The sequence below is a fragment of the Anser cygnoides genome, chromosome Z (genome assembly GCF_040182565.1).
Source record: "Anser cygnoides isolate HZ-2024a breed goose chromosome Z, Taihu_goose_T2T_genome, whole genome shotgun sequence".
In the NCBI taxonomy this organism is placed as follows: domain Eukaryota; kingdom Metazoa; phylum Chordata; class Aves; order Anseriformes; family Anatidae; genus Anser; species Anser cygnoides.
The window spans coordinates 66,278,716-66,296,589 of NC_089912.1; the positions used below are offsets into that span (position 1 = coordinate 66,278,716).

Here is a 17,874-nt window from a genome sequence, read left to right on the forward strand (position 1 = left end):
AACCAGTGCTATGCAGGAGCTTGCTCTCCTCTCTCAGGTCTTCTGCTCGCTTGTAGTTACCCACATCAGTCAGCTGTGTGCATGGCCCTGCATTACGCTCTGGTGTGCGTTGGTGTATACAGCCACAAAAAGTGTGCATAGGAAATATTTAACACCTCTTTATCATCCTCTTTCTGCCCCTGCTTTGTCCACAGAATGAAAAAAAAAAAAAAAAAAAAAAAAAGGGAGACATACTACTTTGTTCTCAGGAGCCGGGTTTTGCAGGATTAGTCCTGTAAATCACAACTTTGCTGGGTCGGCATTGTCTTGTTTGGGACTTGTGTGATGCCAACACTTAAAGCATAAAAAGCAGCAATTGCACTTAACATTTCATAGCTGGAAGACTTTTCTTTCTTGGAACTGTGTACCTGCATTGAGAGGAAAATAGATGTGGCGACAGAACCATTTCCTCAGGAAAATCAGCAGCAAAAATCCCACTAGCCCTGACAGGAGCATGGTCCAAGAAACTTTTGCATCCAACCCACTGGACTTGACCAGATTCAGCCCAGTGAGTTCAATGGGCCTGATCCAGAAGGTCCTTAGTTTTGAAGTGGGAAGCGTGTTTCAAAGTAAAAGCTCTGCAAATATCTTCTCTCTGGCTTCCTGCTCTCTGCCACTAGTCATCCTTGCCAGCATGTTTACACTTCCCCTCGCCTGCGGTCGTTTTATCAGGCAATGTGTTTGTTCTGCGTCTAGTATAAAGTAAGTGAGTAAGCGAGGGTTTCACACACACAGGTCCTGCACACATGCAGTGTGCTCAGGATGACACGGACGAGTACAGTATTGAGCATTTTCGTCTTGTTTCTTCGTACCACTTTTGGGGAAAGTGGTTGCACTTCTGCAGATGGTGATGGTGAGTCATTTCATGTTCATCTTTCCACTCATGTATGATCTTGAAAACCTGAGCTAAGTGCTCCAAAATGCAACTGCTGGGTTAAATATGTTAAAGTTTTAGCCTCCAGTCTCTTTCTTTCAGTGCCAGTACCTGGGGTGTATGTGGAGCTGGTTTATCTATTTAATTCCCAAGTCTGCTGACCTTTCAATGTCCAAACTTGTCTGAAATGAGGAGGTGATTCCTGTATGCAGAGGGCATGCTACATCAGACCTGTTAATCCTTTCTTTTTGTATGTAGTGTTTGTGTGAGGAGTTATGCCTGTTTCACTCTTCTGCAGTCTAGGATCACTCTGACCTGCCATCAAAGGATGCCGAGGTTCTGACTTCTCTTGTTCTTGGCAGTTTCCTCCAAAGAAAATGTCTTAATATACGTCAAGTGGGGCCCAACTTGTTCCACTTCAAAAACAGAACTTTCTTTTTTTCCTTTAAACAGTTGTGAAAGTTATATCTGGGGATAGTCCTAGTGTCTTTCATATCGTGGCTGAGGCAGCAGCTCAACCATGGGCTTCTCACAGCCCATCACTAAGAGCATTCATCACTTACATGCCAAAAAATTGTAAATTAATTCGACAGTTTGAATTCAGGCTTATTGCAGATTTCATTATCTCGTTTGGACAAGTGAAAGTTATTTAGTTTCATCAAGATCAATAAGGTCGCAATCAATTTAGTCGCAATCAAAATCATAAAGAGCAATGATAAAAAACACCATCTTTCAATCTGCTGTCCCTTTTCTCAAAAGGGAGCTGAAAAACTGCATTTACAGATTCAGTCTCAGATCTGTTTAACTCTTACTTGTCTAATATTAAGCAAACAGCTGTGACAGAGCTTGTTGCACAGTGTCTGAAGGACATGGACAGTCATTTGGTTACTGGTAGTTTAGGGCACTGCAATTTCATCACTGAGGAGCAAAAGAGTTTTCTGGTTTGTAGGAAGATGATGTCTGTGTACCTATGCTGTCTCACAGATTTAATGGCTAGAAATCTCTTTTTCACGTAGTTGTCATTTATTGTATAACATATATATATATATACACATACACACATATGTAGCTAGGTAATACATGACAAGTTTTTGCGTTAGTGGAAAACAGAAAAGCTCAGAATTGCATCCACCAGACTTGGTTGTGTTTGTTTGTGGTTTTTTTTCTCTTCTTCTTCTTCTTTTTTTTTTTTTTCTGTTTACCTTTTGTTTGTACAATTTGCAGCTGTTTAGAACCAGATTTTGCAAGCAGCTACAGTTGTAAGTGGTCAATACTAGTGATTTATAGCAGACGTCACTGAAATGCTCAGGGCTTTTCAACAGCAGATGGGAGAAGACCTTTCCTTTGTTTCATCACTAGCTTCCAGTAAACCATAACTAATCCTTTGCTTAGAATTAAAGAAAAACAGATTCAGAAAATCCCCACTGAGCAATTACCAGCTTTTATGATCTCCTTATGAGTCATATGGGTTTGACCAACAAATTGAACATCATGACAGATGTTTGGATTTCTCTCTGCCTCTCAGAGTCACCCTGCTGCCTGACAAAGTGCCACCAGCCGATGCAGGTGTGATCTCATCCATTATTAGGTGCAGAGGAGAGGAGAAACTCAGTGCAGCACTTGCCTTCAACTCCACCTCTTTGATGAGTGGCAGGCTGCCTCCTCAGCAGTGCCTCCCCAGGCCTGACAGAGCAGTGGTGACCCCAAAAGTCCTAAGGGAGCTAATGGCAAAACGATGCCAGGGTAGCCATGGATGTGCAGGCAGGCACGGGCAGGAGCAGCAGGCAGCAGCACGCTGCAGGCTGTCATGGGCAGGACGGCCAGCATCAGTGGCCCTCTTTCCCAGACTTGTTCAGTTTGTCCAACCCACATCAAAACTGTTGTGATGAAAACTCCTCCCTGAGCCAAATAAATCCTAAACCAAGATAATATACTGTCCGCTGCCATCATCACTAGAGATTTCGCAGGGCTCTGGCCACAGAGCTGGTCACTTCATTGACTTTGCAAATTCTGTCAATGATCCTGCAGGCACTTACTAGTGCCTTCAGTTTCACACATTGTGGTTAGTCCTGGTGGCTTCAAAGCATAGCCTCTGCTAACACTCTTCTCTTGGTAAAGGCTCGTGAGACTCTTGCTGTGATTGGAACCGTTCTGCTGGGGGTTGGCCAAACCTTAGGGATGACCATTTCTGTGAAAGACCTGCCGGAGCTGTAGCTGTGAGAGCAGTTTTCCTCCCTCTGGAATCACTCCATCTCAAGCCGTGCCTTGATTTCAGCAGAGCCAGGCTCAGGGGTCTGTCTGGTCTGAGCTTCTCGAGGAAAAACATTATAATCTTGTAAACTTCTAATTGTGCCTACAGCCCTTAGCTATGGGAGCCATACTGGAGTCACCACAACCATTTATGCAGCAGATATATTCGTGTGTGGTGTTTCTGAAGTTTAGGGAAGAAGCGTGACTGGGGCCACACACATATGTACATCAGATAAAAAAGAATTTCTCAGTCCACGGAGGAACTCTACCAGGAAAAGCATTTCAAATTTGCATACTTAAGGCCATTCATGAGGCTTAATTATCATATATTCTATAGTTAGGGTGTTATTTCCGTGAATGAGGAACCATGTTATCAACAATGTGAAAGTTCAAAGAGGTAACGTCAGCTTTCCTTCTACCCAGGCACCAAAGGTGAACTATGCTGGATAATCATTAAATGTATAAACTGCAAGACAAGACATTTTTCTTTCTTTTGATTTTGCAGTCAGCCTGACAGGGATTGACTTAAAATTTCTGTTGCTTTCCAGCAAAGCAGTAGCAGACAGCTGAGAAATTCTTTTTGATAGGCTATTTATTAATATGATGTTTATCAATTTTCTGCGTATATATATGATATTGTATATGTAAAGTTTATACATAGAAAACACTAAGCAGTCTCTCTCTATTACATAAAGGAAGATTAACCATCCTAGTTCACAAGTTTTAATGCTGCCTTGAGGTAACTATGCGTATAAATAAACCAATCTCCTGGATCATTGTAGCTGAAGTCTTAGGGATGTGTAAAATGTGCTATATATGTGCACGTGAGCTTTGGGTGTATCTAACTGTCTACAATACGGTAGGTTGGTGTGTTTTTTTTTCATTTTATACAGATTCATTTCAGCTCACTTGTTATCCCATGAATTTTGAATGTATGTGTATATATATACACACAAACATACTTACCCTCAAATACATAATTATATGTAATATACATTTTTGTAGATACTTATCTGCCCCGATGGCTCAGGGCTGTGTTGGTCAAGACTTTTGCCTCTGAAACTGCTGCAGGGCTTGTTCTGGAGTTGCGCTGACCTCTGTGTCTCTCTCTAAAATGTGGTGGTCAGAGAGCACGGCGCACTACCTGTGCTGCACAGGTTGTCCCCTCAAACCGGCCGCCTTGGTGGAAGATGCCCCATTTCTTCTTCCTTCAGGGAGATCCGAGCTCCCCTTGGGACAGGCAACACCAGACCTGCGGTGAGAAGGGAAGACCTGGAAATCCTTCCTAGCACTGGTTGCTCACATTGGGAATGGGCACTTAATTTTGGCTCGGGGGATAGATCTGACTTCCGGAGCAGTGCATCCTCAGATGCTCCTGTGTGAGGGACCCTGGGGGTGACATGCTTTTCTTACACATTCATGCAATCACAAAACTCTCCCCTGCTTTCTCCATTCTGTTAAATCATGACGGTTTTGGATCTCCAGGTGTGCTCCCACTGCAGACAAGGTCTGGATCTCCCAGTACGCTGGCAGAGTTGGCTGGGGGTCATGGGGCATCACCAGCAGGACTGTGAATCGCAGTGTCCAAGTGGCTGGTCACCCCTCAGTGATCTCAGCCACCTGGGCCACAGCAGAGGTGACCATCATTTTCTCTGGGAGGGACTTTCCATTGGGAATGTCTCCATGGGCATTTCCCCACGCTGCTTATGCAAGCACTTGAGTCACCGATATCCCCGGCGCAGCCCAGGACTTGTTCTTGCTGCAGCAGGCGCACAGCATGGGAAGGGCATGTGGAGGAGTGGGTAGGAGGCAATCCAGTGGAGGATCAGGAATCGTCCCTGGACATAGGGGAGAGAGTTACACATCATCACAGCTACCCTTAACCACTGGTAGAAGGGGACAGAGGCGTTCCTGCCCTGAGAATCCACTCAAGGGCTCGCAATATCCCTTTCACTGTGTTCTTGGCTACCGTGGGTGAAATTTCATGAAATTGGGCTGAATTAGCATTTTCTGCTGGAGAGGAGTCCTCTCAGAAGCACCAGTTTTTGTTTCACTGACCTCATACATGCCAAGTGTAGGACATGAGACATACGTTCTTAGTCAAATCATGATTGTTTTATGAGTCATCGAAGCAAATTTGCAGGAAGCTGTGTGTTCTGGCAGAATGTCTGAGCTTTCCCTCCTCAACCCAAATTTGTGACATTTCAGAAAACTCTGCAATTCAGTCAAAATGTGCTGTGAGGCTTAATTGCCTCATGACACCAGAATACTCTGGTTTTCCTAAAGCCACCCACATCATTTTTCAGCCTTCCCAGGAACCTGGGGACAGGTCAGACCTGCCCAGCATGGGCAGGGGCAGAGCAGGGGGCGGACAGCTGGTCCTGGTGCAGGAGCAACAACAGCAATGGTGTGCAACCCTGGCTGTGGGTCTGCTGCTTCAGACTCAAAGGTATTTGACGTCCTTTCAGGCTGTCCTGAGCTGAAATTCCCACACAAATAAATCCTGTTGAAACTAGCCCTTGCTCTTGAACAGACGTTAGCCCTGAGCATCAGCCCCAAACACCTCTGGCAGTAACTGTGCAGAGTATATCCCCCGGTGTGTGTTCCTGTGCTGTTTGTTTTCAGGAGTGTTTTGGTCCTTGACATGACTATTCTGCTTTACAACAGGCATCATGAATGTGTATTGCTCCCATTGCTCCCCTTTACATGTCCAAGGATAGCAGCATTTTGTGGTTCCTAATAGGAAAACCTGTTTGAAAAAGTTCTAGGATGATTTCAGCCAGGGCAGGTCCTGATTTTTCTTGGTATAAAAATCATCCATAACTTTTAAAGTGAGAATTCCCCTGGTTCAAATATAGGAGGAATTAGAATTGGACTGCAGAGTGGTCAATATATTTTATATATTTATATCTCACAGATGTTTAAAGGACAACATTATCACCCGTGTTTGCCCGTGATTAAAAGAATAGCACAGACATGGGGTGTCATGTCTGGCTGAGCCATCTGTGATGCAAAATCATTTTATAGTTCACAGGCCGGTGATGCAGTATATATCCTTGTGCATGTTAAGTGGGTGGGCTTCATTGGCATGCACGGAGAGCAACCCTGAAAGGTGCAAGTGGCTTTTAATTTCATTTTGAACAAGCTTGCTTTGCTTCTTACAAAACAGGTAGGCTGATCCTCTTCCTTTTAGGCAACCACACAAAGAAACAACCTCCTTTACAATGGAGCTGCAGACTGAATACACACGCTGGTTTGCTTCAAGTACCATTGTGTGAATCTCTCCCTAGGGACCTTTGAAGATGACGAACCAGGCAACTTTGACATTGACTGCTTCAGCCAGCTGGAATTTAAGGATTCCTACAGCAGCCTGACCTGCAATTTTACAGAGATGCCTCCTCACAACACTAACTATACCCTGGCTGTGTGGTAAGTGCTGTCAGTCTGTACTTTGGTAAACTTCTGGGAAGATAAATGCTAAAGAATGGTTAGTCACACTGCCAAATGCTGGGAAACAGGAGTGGAAAAGTGAGACCAAATTCTGTTTCAGAGCATTTTACCAGGTTTGAATACTATATTTAGCAAAGAAGAAGAGCTTACTGAAGCAGAATCTAACCCACAACAAGAAAGAAAAATCGGATGGAAGGATCTACGAAGGGTATTATAATGTCTCCAATAGTCTTCATCTTGCTCCTGTTGCTCTGGAACCTCTATTGTTTCTGGTGAAGCTGAGCATAAGACAAAAGCATTTTTCCTTTAAATTAAATGATATTTTAAAAAACAAAAACAAAACCAACAACAACAACAAAACAACAACAAAACAAAACAAAAAGGAAGAAAAAAAGAAAAGAGAGAAAGAAAAAGCAAACCCAGACTTATCAAGTAAATAGTAGGAATGATTTTGAAGAGGCGGATCCTTTCCACTGTAAATTATTTCATGAGAAGTCTTATTTTCCACTGAAAAAGTCTTTATCTAGGTCAAGACAAAAGTTAAACTGTCTTTGCACACACAGACATGCAAAACACACACTAGAATGAGTATTCAAAACCCAAAAACTTACCAAACTTATCAGTCATCTCCACTTCTAATCAAGACCATGAAACACTTCCACCTTTTTTAAATACACCTAGATGAAGAAGCTCAGATTTTGTTTCTTTAGCATACTTCTGCTTTTTCCCTTTGCATGTTTTTCCTGAAACTGAAAGTACAGTGACAACCAGCAGAAGGAGTTTTTTTTTTCTTTTTTGCATCTTACTATTCTAATCACTAATTAATTTTTTCCACCTAGTTCATTAGAATTTTTCTATTTTCGTGGGGTTTATTTTGGATTTTGGCTGAAGTTTTATGACAGTCCTCAAACACAGGAATCACACAGATGGAAGAACACATAGATACGTTTCCACCTCTGAAAAGTTATCATATATCTCCCTGTATTGACCCTGTATTTGCTGCCACTTCAGTCAGTAAGAAATTCCTCATTACCCTATTTTGCCCTATATTTAAAAATGGCAGCAGTAAGCTCATTTTTAAAGATACAAAGATTTTCTTAACACATGCATCTCAAATATATATATATATATATATTTTTTTTTCTTGGGAGCTCCAGGACTCCTACTGTGACTTGATTATTGTGCTCAAAGACCACGAGGAAAAAGAATATCCATCTTTTAATCTCTTTATTTACATGTCATTTTTTCTTATTTCGTATGGAGTCTTACTTCAGTTAATGTGAAATGAGCAACCAGGATTTGCCCCTTATAGTTTTATAGTAAGACTGAGAAGAAACTAATGTGTCACTTTGCTCAACAGTACCAAAGAAGACAGCAATTATGTGTGTTTCAATATGGAGAAACGGGAAGACGTGTATTTCTTACAATTCACTGATATACTCTCAAATAAAGATATTTGCATGGAATATGAGATAAAGAGAAGAGTCTGCAGGAGTCTGTTCGTCACTGACATTGGTAAGACATTGAACATTTTGTAGATTATAAAGGTATAGACATTAGTGCGTGTGTGTGTGTGTGAATTGTCCAGAGCAACACCTAGAGGTCAATCTGGATAACATAGAGGAGACATAAAATAGTGTCCTAGGAAGGGATGGAGCCTGGATTTGCGTGTTGGTAGAGTGTGATGCTTCAAAGATAAAGATGACTAACTCCCATTAAAAATGTGCAGCTTAATACCGGCTTCTTATAACACTGTTTGCCCAGACCTGGACCTAAAATGAATCACACAGGTGGTAAAAGCAGCTGTTCCTGGGCTTGGATGAACTGTCAAGCAGGGACATTTTGTTCATCTCTTACTAGGGCTTGCTCAGTTTCAGGGCTGACCAGCTGAACTCTAGCTGAACCTGGCAGCACACCAGAATCCCACGCAGGGACTGTGGGGTTGCAAGATCTCGCTTTTTCACACCTTGCTTCTTGGTGGAGCCCATGGTCTGAACAAAGTGTTCAGGCACCCTGTGGTGCAGAAGAGACACCAAGAACCCATCAATGAGCTCATCAAAGCCATGCTAGGGACCTGCCTAAGTTGAGAAATAGGGAGCTCTGGGAAAGAGGGGCTCCTTAGGACTTACTCTTCCTGGGAGCTGGTCTCATTCCAGGGCTGCACAGAAGCCCTTGTAGGGCAGCCCTGTTTTCTGCTCTGGTGCTGGATTGCTTTGCCTTCCTTTGGCAATAGTCACAGCAATATCCTTCTCTTATAAAGCACTTCTGCCTCAGTCCAATAGTTTTTTTAATAATCTTACACCACCTCTGTCTGTGGGAGAGCATGGTCCATCTCTGGTGGTGTCTCCTTCAAAACTGATGGTGCTCCATGGAAAGATTAAATATTTGGGGAATACGGAAGCAATGGGCATAATATGGGACTATATGCATTTTTTTGTGAGAAAAGAGAGACATGGGCTCTCTGTGCTTGCGAGAGCTGATGATAATGCAGGAAACCTCAGCAGCACAAACACGGGTCCCTGTGGTCCTCAGGCGTGTCCAGCATCAGGCAGGGCTCAGGGGGCTGCATTTTGGACTTGTACTTGCAAGGGTGGCCATCTGGCACTGTCTCCTTCTGCAGACCAAGTCAGGTGTGGGTTCATGGTAAGGTCCTGGAGCTGCAGCCCCTCTGCTACATCTAACACTGTCAAGCTTCATCTCTTCCTCTGTCCTACCGCCCTGTTGGCCACCGGCTTGCTGCCAGTGCCTTTACCCCAAATGGTGACCACTTTTGGCATGGGGTCACCAACTCAGAGTACTGGGAAGAAGGACTGAATTTCAGGTCTTCAAGCATCTCTAGAGAAGGGTTGGGCGTGCTCAGGAACTGCTTTCCAAGACTAAATGTCACAGTCTGAGGAAATGCTGGCCGCAGCTCTGCTTCAGCTGGTCAACACCAAGCCCATCTTGGGACCAAGGTATAATGATGAGCTAGCCTCAGCGTAAAACTCACCCAGCTCAGGCCAGCCCCCACTCAAGACAGATCACCCTGCAGGGAGTTTAATTTGAAATGGACTCTACTTTTATTTTTCAAGACGATTTTATTTTGTAGTAACATTTTTCTGCATCTGTTGTGTCCTGGTTTGTTGCCATTTGCAGTTAAGCCCGAGGTACCATTCAATATCAACATCACGTACCAAAAGGAGGCAAATGAGTATCTTATTCACTATAGTACACCACATTCATGGAAGAAATACTTAAAGGACAAATTAATACACCAAATAGCCTATCGGAAGGGAGAAGGTCCTTGGAAGGTAAGTATATGTTGGTGATCTTACACTAATTTCTGAAATTAAATGCTATCAGAAATACCAGTATCATGCAAAAGCCCTGAGGTCTGCATTTCTGCAGTTTTTCAGCTGACAAGTTGGAAAGGAGCAATATTTGTCCTCTGGAAATTTCCTTAGTCAAAACAATTCCTGACCAACAGCACCCTTGTTTGTTAGGTGCTTCTGTGGGCTACCAAAGTTTCGTTCATTTGTGCTTGGGCTTTGCCATGGAAACACAAGACATAACACTGTAAAGAAATGGAGACATCTTAAGTGTAATAGTAACAGTGTTTGCTGTGGTGATTTTGCTCCTGTTTTCTATGCCTATTAGTCAGTAATTGCATCTTTTTGCATGTCTAGACAATAGAATCGCCATACCTTCAGGTAAAGTTACTGGGGAAAAACCTCGAAACAGATGCCTCTTATGAGGTGAAAGTACGCTCGCAGCCCAATGGAGATTATTTTAAAGGCACGTGGAGTGAATGGAGCGTATCCAAGAGCTTCAGGACTGCAGGAGAGCACTCTGCAGAGAGATGTAAGGGCAAAAAGCACTTTGGTCCAAGATAACTAAGGGGCCCTTGGGCTGGTGACACCCCGGCTGCCTGGTTTGCCCTGGCTGCAGCAGCAATGAGAGCACGGGGAGGGAAGAGACAGCAGCCACAGCAGGGCCAGCCCTGCTGGGCACCTGATCACACGACGGAAGTCACCTTGGTGCTGCTGTAAGGATGCAGTGAGTGGCAGCTGCCCCGGGCTGGGGGTGACAGCAGACCTCTGGGAACCAGCCTGGAGCTCAGCCAAGGGCTGGAGCCCTGACCTCCCAACCTCTCACACTGTCAGTGAGGTGGGAGAGACCCACTGCTGCACCAGGCCAGTGGGAGGAAGGTGCAGTGTTGGGCTCTCATCTCTGACTTATGGTCTGAGGTGGATATTGTGGCTAGCAGTGAGGCATTTATGGGCACTGACAGATGTCCTGTGTTTGCCTTTAGATAACAGCATGTTCGTGATTATGCTCGCCATCCCTGGATTCATTCTATCAGTTGTCATGATTGTACTGATCCTAAATTTTTGGGAAAGCAGGTAATCTAGGTCTCTTCATATGAGAAAAATTATTGCAAGCCAGTCCTCTTCTGACAGTCTTACTGCCTTCCCTGTTGTACCTGTGATCTATTCTCTTTCTATCTCCGGGCTTCTGTATCAAGTCAAAGGCAAACAAAGACATGTTCCGCAATATAGGCAGAACATACCTCTGCTGTTTCAATCAGACTTTAGTCTTGGGCTCAAAATGCTGGGACCCTTGGGGATCTGAAGCCACCACAAAACACTTACGTAGTCAGTGTCTCATGGGAGGCGCATTTGACTCAAGAGCTTCATGCAAGACTCAGAAAAGAAAGCAAGCTGTGGGTTTTAGTAAAGTCCCAAGAGGTTTGGAAACTATATAGAGAGGAGATTGCCTCTTTTCCTTTCACAGTCTGAGTCAGCAGGGTACTGCTTTGAGAAGTGACGGGGCAGTGCTCTCTGCATGAAGGGCTTGATGGCATCAGCCACAAGACCAGATGAGTCCACATCCAGCTGCGTGGCAAAACCAAGCTCTACAGCCCCCTCCAAAGCAGTCAAGGCAGAGGTGGGACCAGAGCTACACTACCTACACAGGCAGTCCTTAGTCTCTGTGGGCTTTTTTCATGTATCAGCTACAAGCAGTTGATAGGTACATGTAAATTTTTTTTTCAGTATGTAGTAATATATACTTATATGAAATAGATAGCTAGTAGACAAGATTAAGACAATAAACAAATACATAAATAATCTGGAGGGATCAGAATCTGAAGCGCAAAATTCCCAAGTTCAGCCAGAGGAGATGAACCCCCTGAAAGGCAGGATGCCCGTGGCTGGTTGGTGGCATTCAGGGCAGCCCCTGCCCATGGCATCCAGCTTCACTGATGCCCAGAGGGATGCCTGAATGCCAGCAGCTCTTGGTGACAATACTTGGGAGGTGCTAACTCCTGATTTATATATGGGGATTGCCTGGGAATGTGGTTAGGTGGCCTCAGTGAAACTGTGTCAGGAACATTTTTAGTAATTAAACATTTTAGCCACCTGAATTGCCTACCAGGGACTGCTCCCTGGTGCTGTTTAATTTGCAAGTATAGCTGTATCTTGAGATTTCTAGCTCTTGTTTTTTAGTACTGTTGAGCACTGCACTTCTCTAACTTTTCTAGAAGTTCTGAATACATAAAACTGATGAAAAAGCAGTTTTTTATATGGTGAGACCTTTTGAATCCAGAGGTTTCCTTTGTAAAAAGAGGGGTTTTATGCTTGTATATACAAATATATATACAAATACATATAAATATATATAAACAGAAATATATATTCATATATATAATATTATAATATTGCTGATAATTCATATGTCAGCTATACTTATATCACTGCAAAGTCGAACGTCAGTCAGGCTGTATTCTCTAGATGCATCATGGCTGAGGGTTTTCACAGCAGCACAGCATGAGAACTTTGCTAATTCAGGCAGTAAAAGGAAACCTGTAGTCAAGGTTATAATACAGATACCTGAAGCAGAGAAAGATGGCCAAGGAGTAAGAAAAGATACATTTCTTTGACTAATATAAACATGCAGAGGCAAATATCTGCAAATTTGCACTTCAACCACAGCCTCTTTTTTCACTTGCAGAAGATGGTTTCACCATGCAAAACCCAGTTAAAACAGCTAGATGCAAATGAGATCTTTGCCAGCACAATTTGCTGCTTTCCCAGTACTTGGTGAAGTGTCTTACTTTAACTGCGACAATTTGTGCACTCAGAAGAACAATGACTATTGGGTGACCTTTATACCTCCTCTTCTTCTCCTGTCTTTGTTTTATTCTGGAACTTCTCTGCCATTATTCTGGGTAATGCAAGTCACACCTAAGGCTGGGTGAGAATTAGTATAAATGATGCAACATGAACCTCTGTTATCTCAGCATGTCTCATTTTTGCTGCTGTTGAACTCCTTGTCTACTGTTGCTGTTTCAGGATCAAGCCTGCTATGTGGCCAAACCTTCCTGATCATAAAAAAACTCTGGAGCAACTGTGCAAGAAACCAAAAAATGTATGTATTTCCACTGCCTTTCTCACCTGAGTATAGACTATTGGGAACAAAACTAATACTCATTACAGAAGGTACATGCATTTGCTACATGAACTGGTCCATCTTTCAGAAATTGCTTCTACATTCTGCTCAAGAGAGCTAATATTTGCATGGGCAAATAATAGCAAAGGGTATGGATATAACAGACAATTCATGTAGTGCCTGAACTTTGACTTGTGCAAACTAACTATAGAGGGCTGGAGAATTTAATATATGAAGAAAGGTTGAAGCAAATGGATTTGTTTGTAGAAAAAGAGAAAACTCAAGGTGACAGCACTAATCACAGCCTTCTAGTACCTAAAGGATAGGTGGAGGGTAGGTGAGATGTTCTCTTCATAAGGCTGCACGGCAACAAGACAAGAGGCAAAAGGTAGGTGCTATTTCAGGGGAAAATTCATCTAGATATATGAAAATAATCCTTCTCTGTGAGACCTGTTAAACATTGTGTAGGTCACCCATAGATGAGGTGGAATACCGCTTGCTGGAAATATTCAAGTCTTGGCTGCACAGGACCCTGGATAACCCAATTTAAGGTCCTGTTTCTGGCAAATGGTTGGACCAGGTGGACTCCAGAAGTCCACTCCAAGTGGGACATTTCAGTGCTTCTATGAAACTGTGATTACAGAGCTGGATTGGAACCCTTTGCAAACATCCCTGGTGATACTCATGTCCTCTTACATGGCCAACAGAATTGTTCATAGGCCACACAGCACATGAAACACACTTTGCCAGGTAAAAGTCTGATGGGCAAATGCCACAAACTTTGAGGTGTAGGATTAACCAGTTTCCTTAAAACTACATCTACTATATTTTTTCACTAAAGAAACTCAACAGAGTTGTCCTGCCAGCAATCCATCTGGTGGATTATTAGCAAGTTCTTAATTTTCAGAGGTCAAAGACATCTCTGCCATCCCCTGTGTTCCGTGGTGCAGGGATTCCTAATATGTTTCAAGAAGCCAAGATAAAATTTTATTTCTCTCACTGCTAAATTAGGAACATAGAACTGAAAGGAGCTGCCTGTGCCAGCACACTTGTTCCTATTAAATGGCAGGTGTGCCGTAGATATGTGGCTCCAAAAAGTCTCTGAAACACTATTTAGTGATGCTGCCTGCAGGAGACCGCAGAATAGATTCAGATTAACATGCAAAAAGATTTTGAGCTTTGTAATAGCTAATTCTCTACTAACCTATTGTTCAGCCTTTTCAGGGTTACTTTCAGAGTTAAAGGAATAATAAATAACCTTCTAAAATCATATGAACTAGCAAAGCATCTTTTCTGTCAACTGTTGGCCACTGTTAACTGACTGTGCTATTCCCTTTGCCATGCAGAATTTTGATATAAGCTTTAACCCAGAGAGTTTCGGTTACGTTTTTATCCATAAAGTGGACGGCATTCGAGCAAAAGCTGAACAGGAAAGTTTTCTGCAGCCACCAACTGCTCCAGAGACAAATGTTCCAGCAAAGATTAGGAGTGCATCAGACCTGAAGAGGAGTCCTGCAAGGACAGACAAAAGCAACCTAAACCTGTCCATGAGTTACGGAGGAAACTGGTCATCAGAAGCCCTGCATGGACTCCTGGGAAGTAACCAGTCTGCAGGCACCGAAGGCGTCTGTGGATCCAGCATGTATGAGGTGTGCCACAGCAGCGGGGCGCCCCTGTGTGACCAGGATACTGACTTTCCCTCTGCTCCTCCCCTGGATCCCTCAGGCCAACCTGGACCAGAGCCCCTGGAAGGTGACATGGTCTCACAGATGCCACCTAGCAGTGAACTGAGGTCACCAAACAATGAAGAAGCCTATGTCACCATGTCTAGCTTTTACAAAAATCAATAGACCTTACAGACATGACAGAATGCTGTTTTTTCACCAACACAAGCAGGATAATGAAGCCGCCTATTTTGTTTTCCTGTGTCCTGCAGCAGTGAGCTCCCACCTCCACCATGCATCCTGATCACAGCACAACGCTGTACCTACGAGGAAGTGGGTTCTTCAGCCTTTTAGTGTTGAGTGTCCTAACCTCCACTCTCAGCCTGCTGGCAGCAATCTCCACTGCAGCAGAAATGAAATTTAATTTAACCTGACTTTAATCTTCAGATCTGATTAATCCAGAGCAATGATGCTGCACTCCTAGCCGAGGATGACAGCATCTCTCATAAAAGTGAACGCTTCTGATAAGCTCTTATTAATGCCTAAGAAAGAAATACGGTAGCAAATTCAAGTTAAATAGCATCTGATATCTTTCACACCAGCACAGATCAAGAATAACTCCTCTGCAGTCAGTGGAAGTCCACAAGTTTGCAAAATGCCAGTAAATGAGAATTGCGCCTAAGCATTAATCACCTGGGGATTCAGGAGCTTGGCCACTGCAAAGGAGGTTCACAGAGCCCCCAGGAAAAAAAGGCACATGGAATCACTTTAAGAAGATGTTTTCTCAGACTGAATTTTTTCAGATAGATGAAAACAACACAAAACCCAGCATGCAGCTCATTTGACTACCCTGGAGTCAAATTCAGGGTCCATAGGAACTTCTGCTAGTAGTTTATATTAAATACCTTCAGTTATTTCATGTATTAGCAGTCTTTTTAGACAAGAACACAAAACAAAATCAATGAAAAGCAAACTCCTAGCTCTTCCTATAACTGAATCAGGGCAGTAAAACACATGTTGCTGTCTTTCTCTGCAGCTCTTGCACAAGCATTAGTACAGCATGCAACTACTTTCCTGGACAGAAGGACTGATCAGATAATGTTTTCTTGCTAGCATTATCCCCAGTGACTGTGGCTGCATAAGAATACTTTGAATTTGGCCAGGTACTTTTCTCATGCAGCTTCTGGCCTAGAAATATGGATGGAGCATCATGGATCTTGCCACTCATCTCAAGATCCATATTTTAAAAGTAGTAGCTTGTAACTTGCCTGGAGATAATGTAGAAAAAGCCTTTAACATTATGACTAAGGAAGGCATCCTGTCCCTTCCCATTCACCCTTCTCTGGACTCTGTGCCCATTTCTAAGGGGCTTCCCATAGGCTGCCACTCTGGGAGGGCTGAGCCACTTCACTGCTCCTGTGGGATGCTGCACGCTGCAGAGCACACACTTGGAGACAAAGCTGCTACAGCCACACAGTTGCATGACAGCCAAGCAGTGTGGCCATGGGAAATCCAAGCCACTTTGCTGTGCTCTGGGGTTGGGGTTCACCACACTGTGAAGTATCAGTTCCTCTAGCTGCTTGAAATCCTCCTTGTTCATGTTCATGTTCCCAGAGTCCAAGGGTAAAAAGAGTCCTCCCTCATCCTCAGAGCTGCTTGAACATTTTCTGACTGCTAATAACCACAGAGAAGTTGTTATATTTGACGTAGTCTGCTGGAGAAAAACAGCGCTCCCAAGACAGCTCTCCACCAGCCCCAGCTCCACCTGACATCTGGGGACCCTTCAGACAGGGATAATTTTATGGTCTCTGCATGCAAAGTGGCAGAGAGTTTGACTCATGATACTCCAGTGACATTTTACAGAATTGTTTTTATTACTGTTTCTCACCAAACGACAGGCTGATTAATGCAGTAGAAAAAGATGAAAGCCCTGGACATTCATTTCCTTTATGATATTTGTATTTCATTTTTAAAAAAACAGCTGCTGGTAATGCGTATGCTGTGCAGACATGCACAGTGCAACTGTAGATGTGGAGAGACTGCACTGGGAAGATAGCCTCTTCCAGTAACACAGCGACAAAGAGGGGATAGAGGAAGAAGCAAAAGTGCATCAGAAGAATCCTGTACAGTATGTGCTATGCTTGTTCTGAGCTCATACATACATTTTTAATGAATACAAGTGCCATCACCAATGTCTATTTGCACTATTTAAGCAGTAAGGTACCGACGTCTAATAGTCTTTCTGCTTATCCAGAAGGGTATACAGAATACAGAATATAAACAATTTCTCTGTATTTCTTTAATACAGAAAAAGAGCCAGCAATCTCATGTTTATTTACTGTAATCACTCCGAAATAGTTATATTTTTCCTATGTAGTCCTCATATTTTTGCATAGCTGCTATGTTTAAACAATCTTATTCTCTGTGTCTAATGATTTTATTTAATTAGATAACTTGTAACCTCGGTTTTATAATGTATTTACTGTATTAAAAGGACATGACTATTTGCATGACATATTTGTGTTGCTCTTCTGTCTTCTTATGCACATCTATCAGGAGAGGGCTTACTCTGCCATCACCGAAATTGGGACAACTCCATGGGCTCTACCCAGCTTCAGGCAGGATAAAACTTAAATAATTACAGACAGCTCAGAGGTGTGAAAGCATGGAAGTGGTGCTTTATGGCTGCAGCCCACCTCCTGCCAATGGCTTGCAGCTGCTCAGGGAGGCAGAAGCATTGACCAAAACGTTTTGTGCAGCTGTGAGTCCACAGCAACAGCACCAGCAAAGGCAAAAAGCCCTCAGGTTTGTATTAGCACGGGTATGCAAACATTAAGGCAAATTCTCACACAAGTTATTTCCTCAAAAATGGTGCTTTGGTAACACACTAGTGAATGCTGACAAGTATGCAGACTTTGGTTCAATACATTCATTCCACTGTAGCTTTTCTTCACAAAGGCTAACTCATGCCAAATACAGGGGTTACTTTCTTCCAGGCATGCACTTGGGCACATGACGAAGTCTATCCAGAAAGGTGTATTTTCAGTAGAGCAGCAATGAGCACAGACAACTTGAGGAGGGTTGAGGGTTAGCAGTAAGGTTTTCAAAGGACCCTGGCTCTCAGATACAGCTGTGAAAAACATTCATTGAGCTACATCCAACCGCTAC

The 17,874-nt window shown here is 43.3% G+C and overlaps 1 protein-coding gene across 1 annotated transcript; it reads left to right on the forward strand.

The window, feature by feature from the left end:
- The first annotated feature begins 644 nt into the window (after positions 1–644).
- Positions 645–17,219, forward strand: IL7R (interleukin 7 receptor). Its single transcript, XM_013181777.3, has 8 exons — positions 645–892; positions 6,454–6,592; positions 7,974–8,128; positions 9,749–9,903; positions 10,279–10,453; positions 10,905–10,995; positions 12,946–13,021; positions 14,389–17,219. Exons 1-8 carry the CDS (start codon positions 802–804, stop codon positions 14,890–14,892), a joined length of 1,386 nt encoding a protein of 461 aa, XP_013037231.1. The 5' UTR covers positions 645–801; the 3' UTR covers positions 14,893–17,219.
- Positions 17,220–17,874: the final 655 nt, after the last annotated feature.

Excerpts from the sequence above, each read along its gene's own strand:
- IL7R (XM_013181777.3), top strand. The coding sequence starts at position 802 with ATGACACGGACGAGTACAGTATTGAGCATTTTCGTCTTGTTTCTTCGT. Across the intron at positions 10,996-12,945 it reads CTAAATTTTTGGGAAAGCAG|GATCAAGCCTGCTATGTGGC; the intron begins GTAATCTAGGTC and ends TTGCTGTTTCAG. Across the intron at positions 13,022-14,388 it reads TGTGCAAGAAACCAAAAAAT|AATTTTGATATAAGCTTTAA; the intron begins GTATGTATTTCC and ends TTTGCCATGCAG.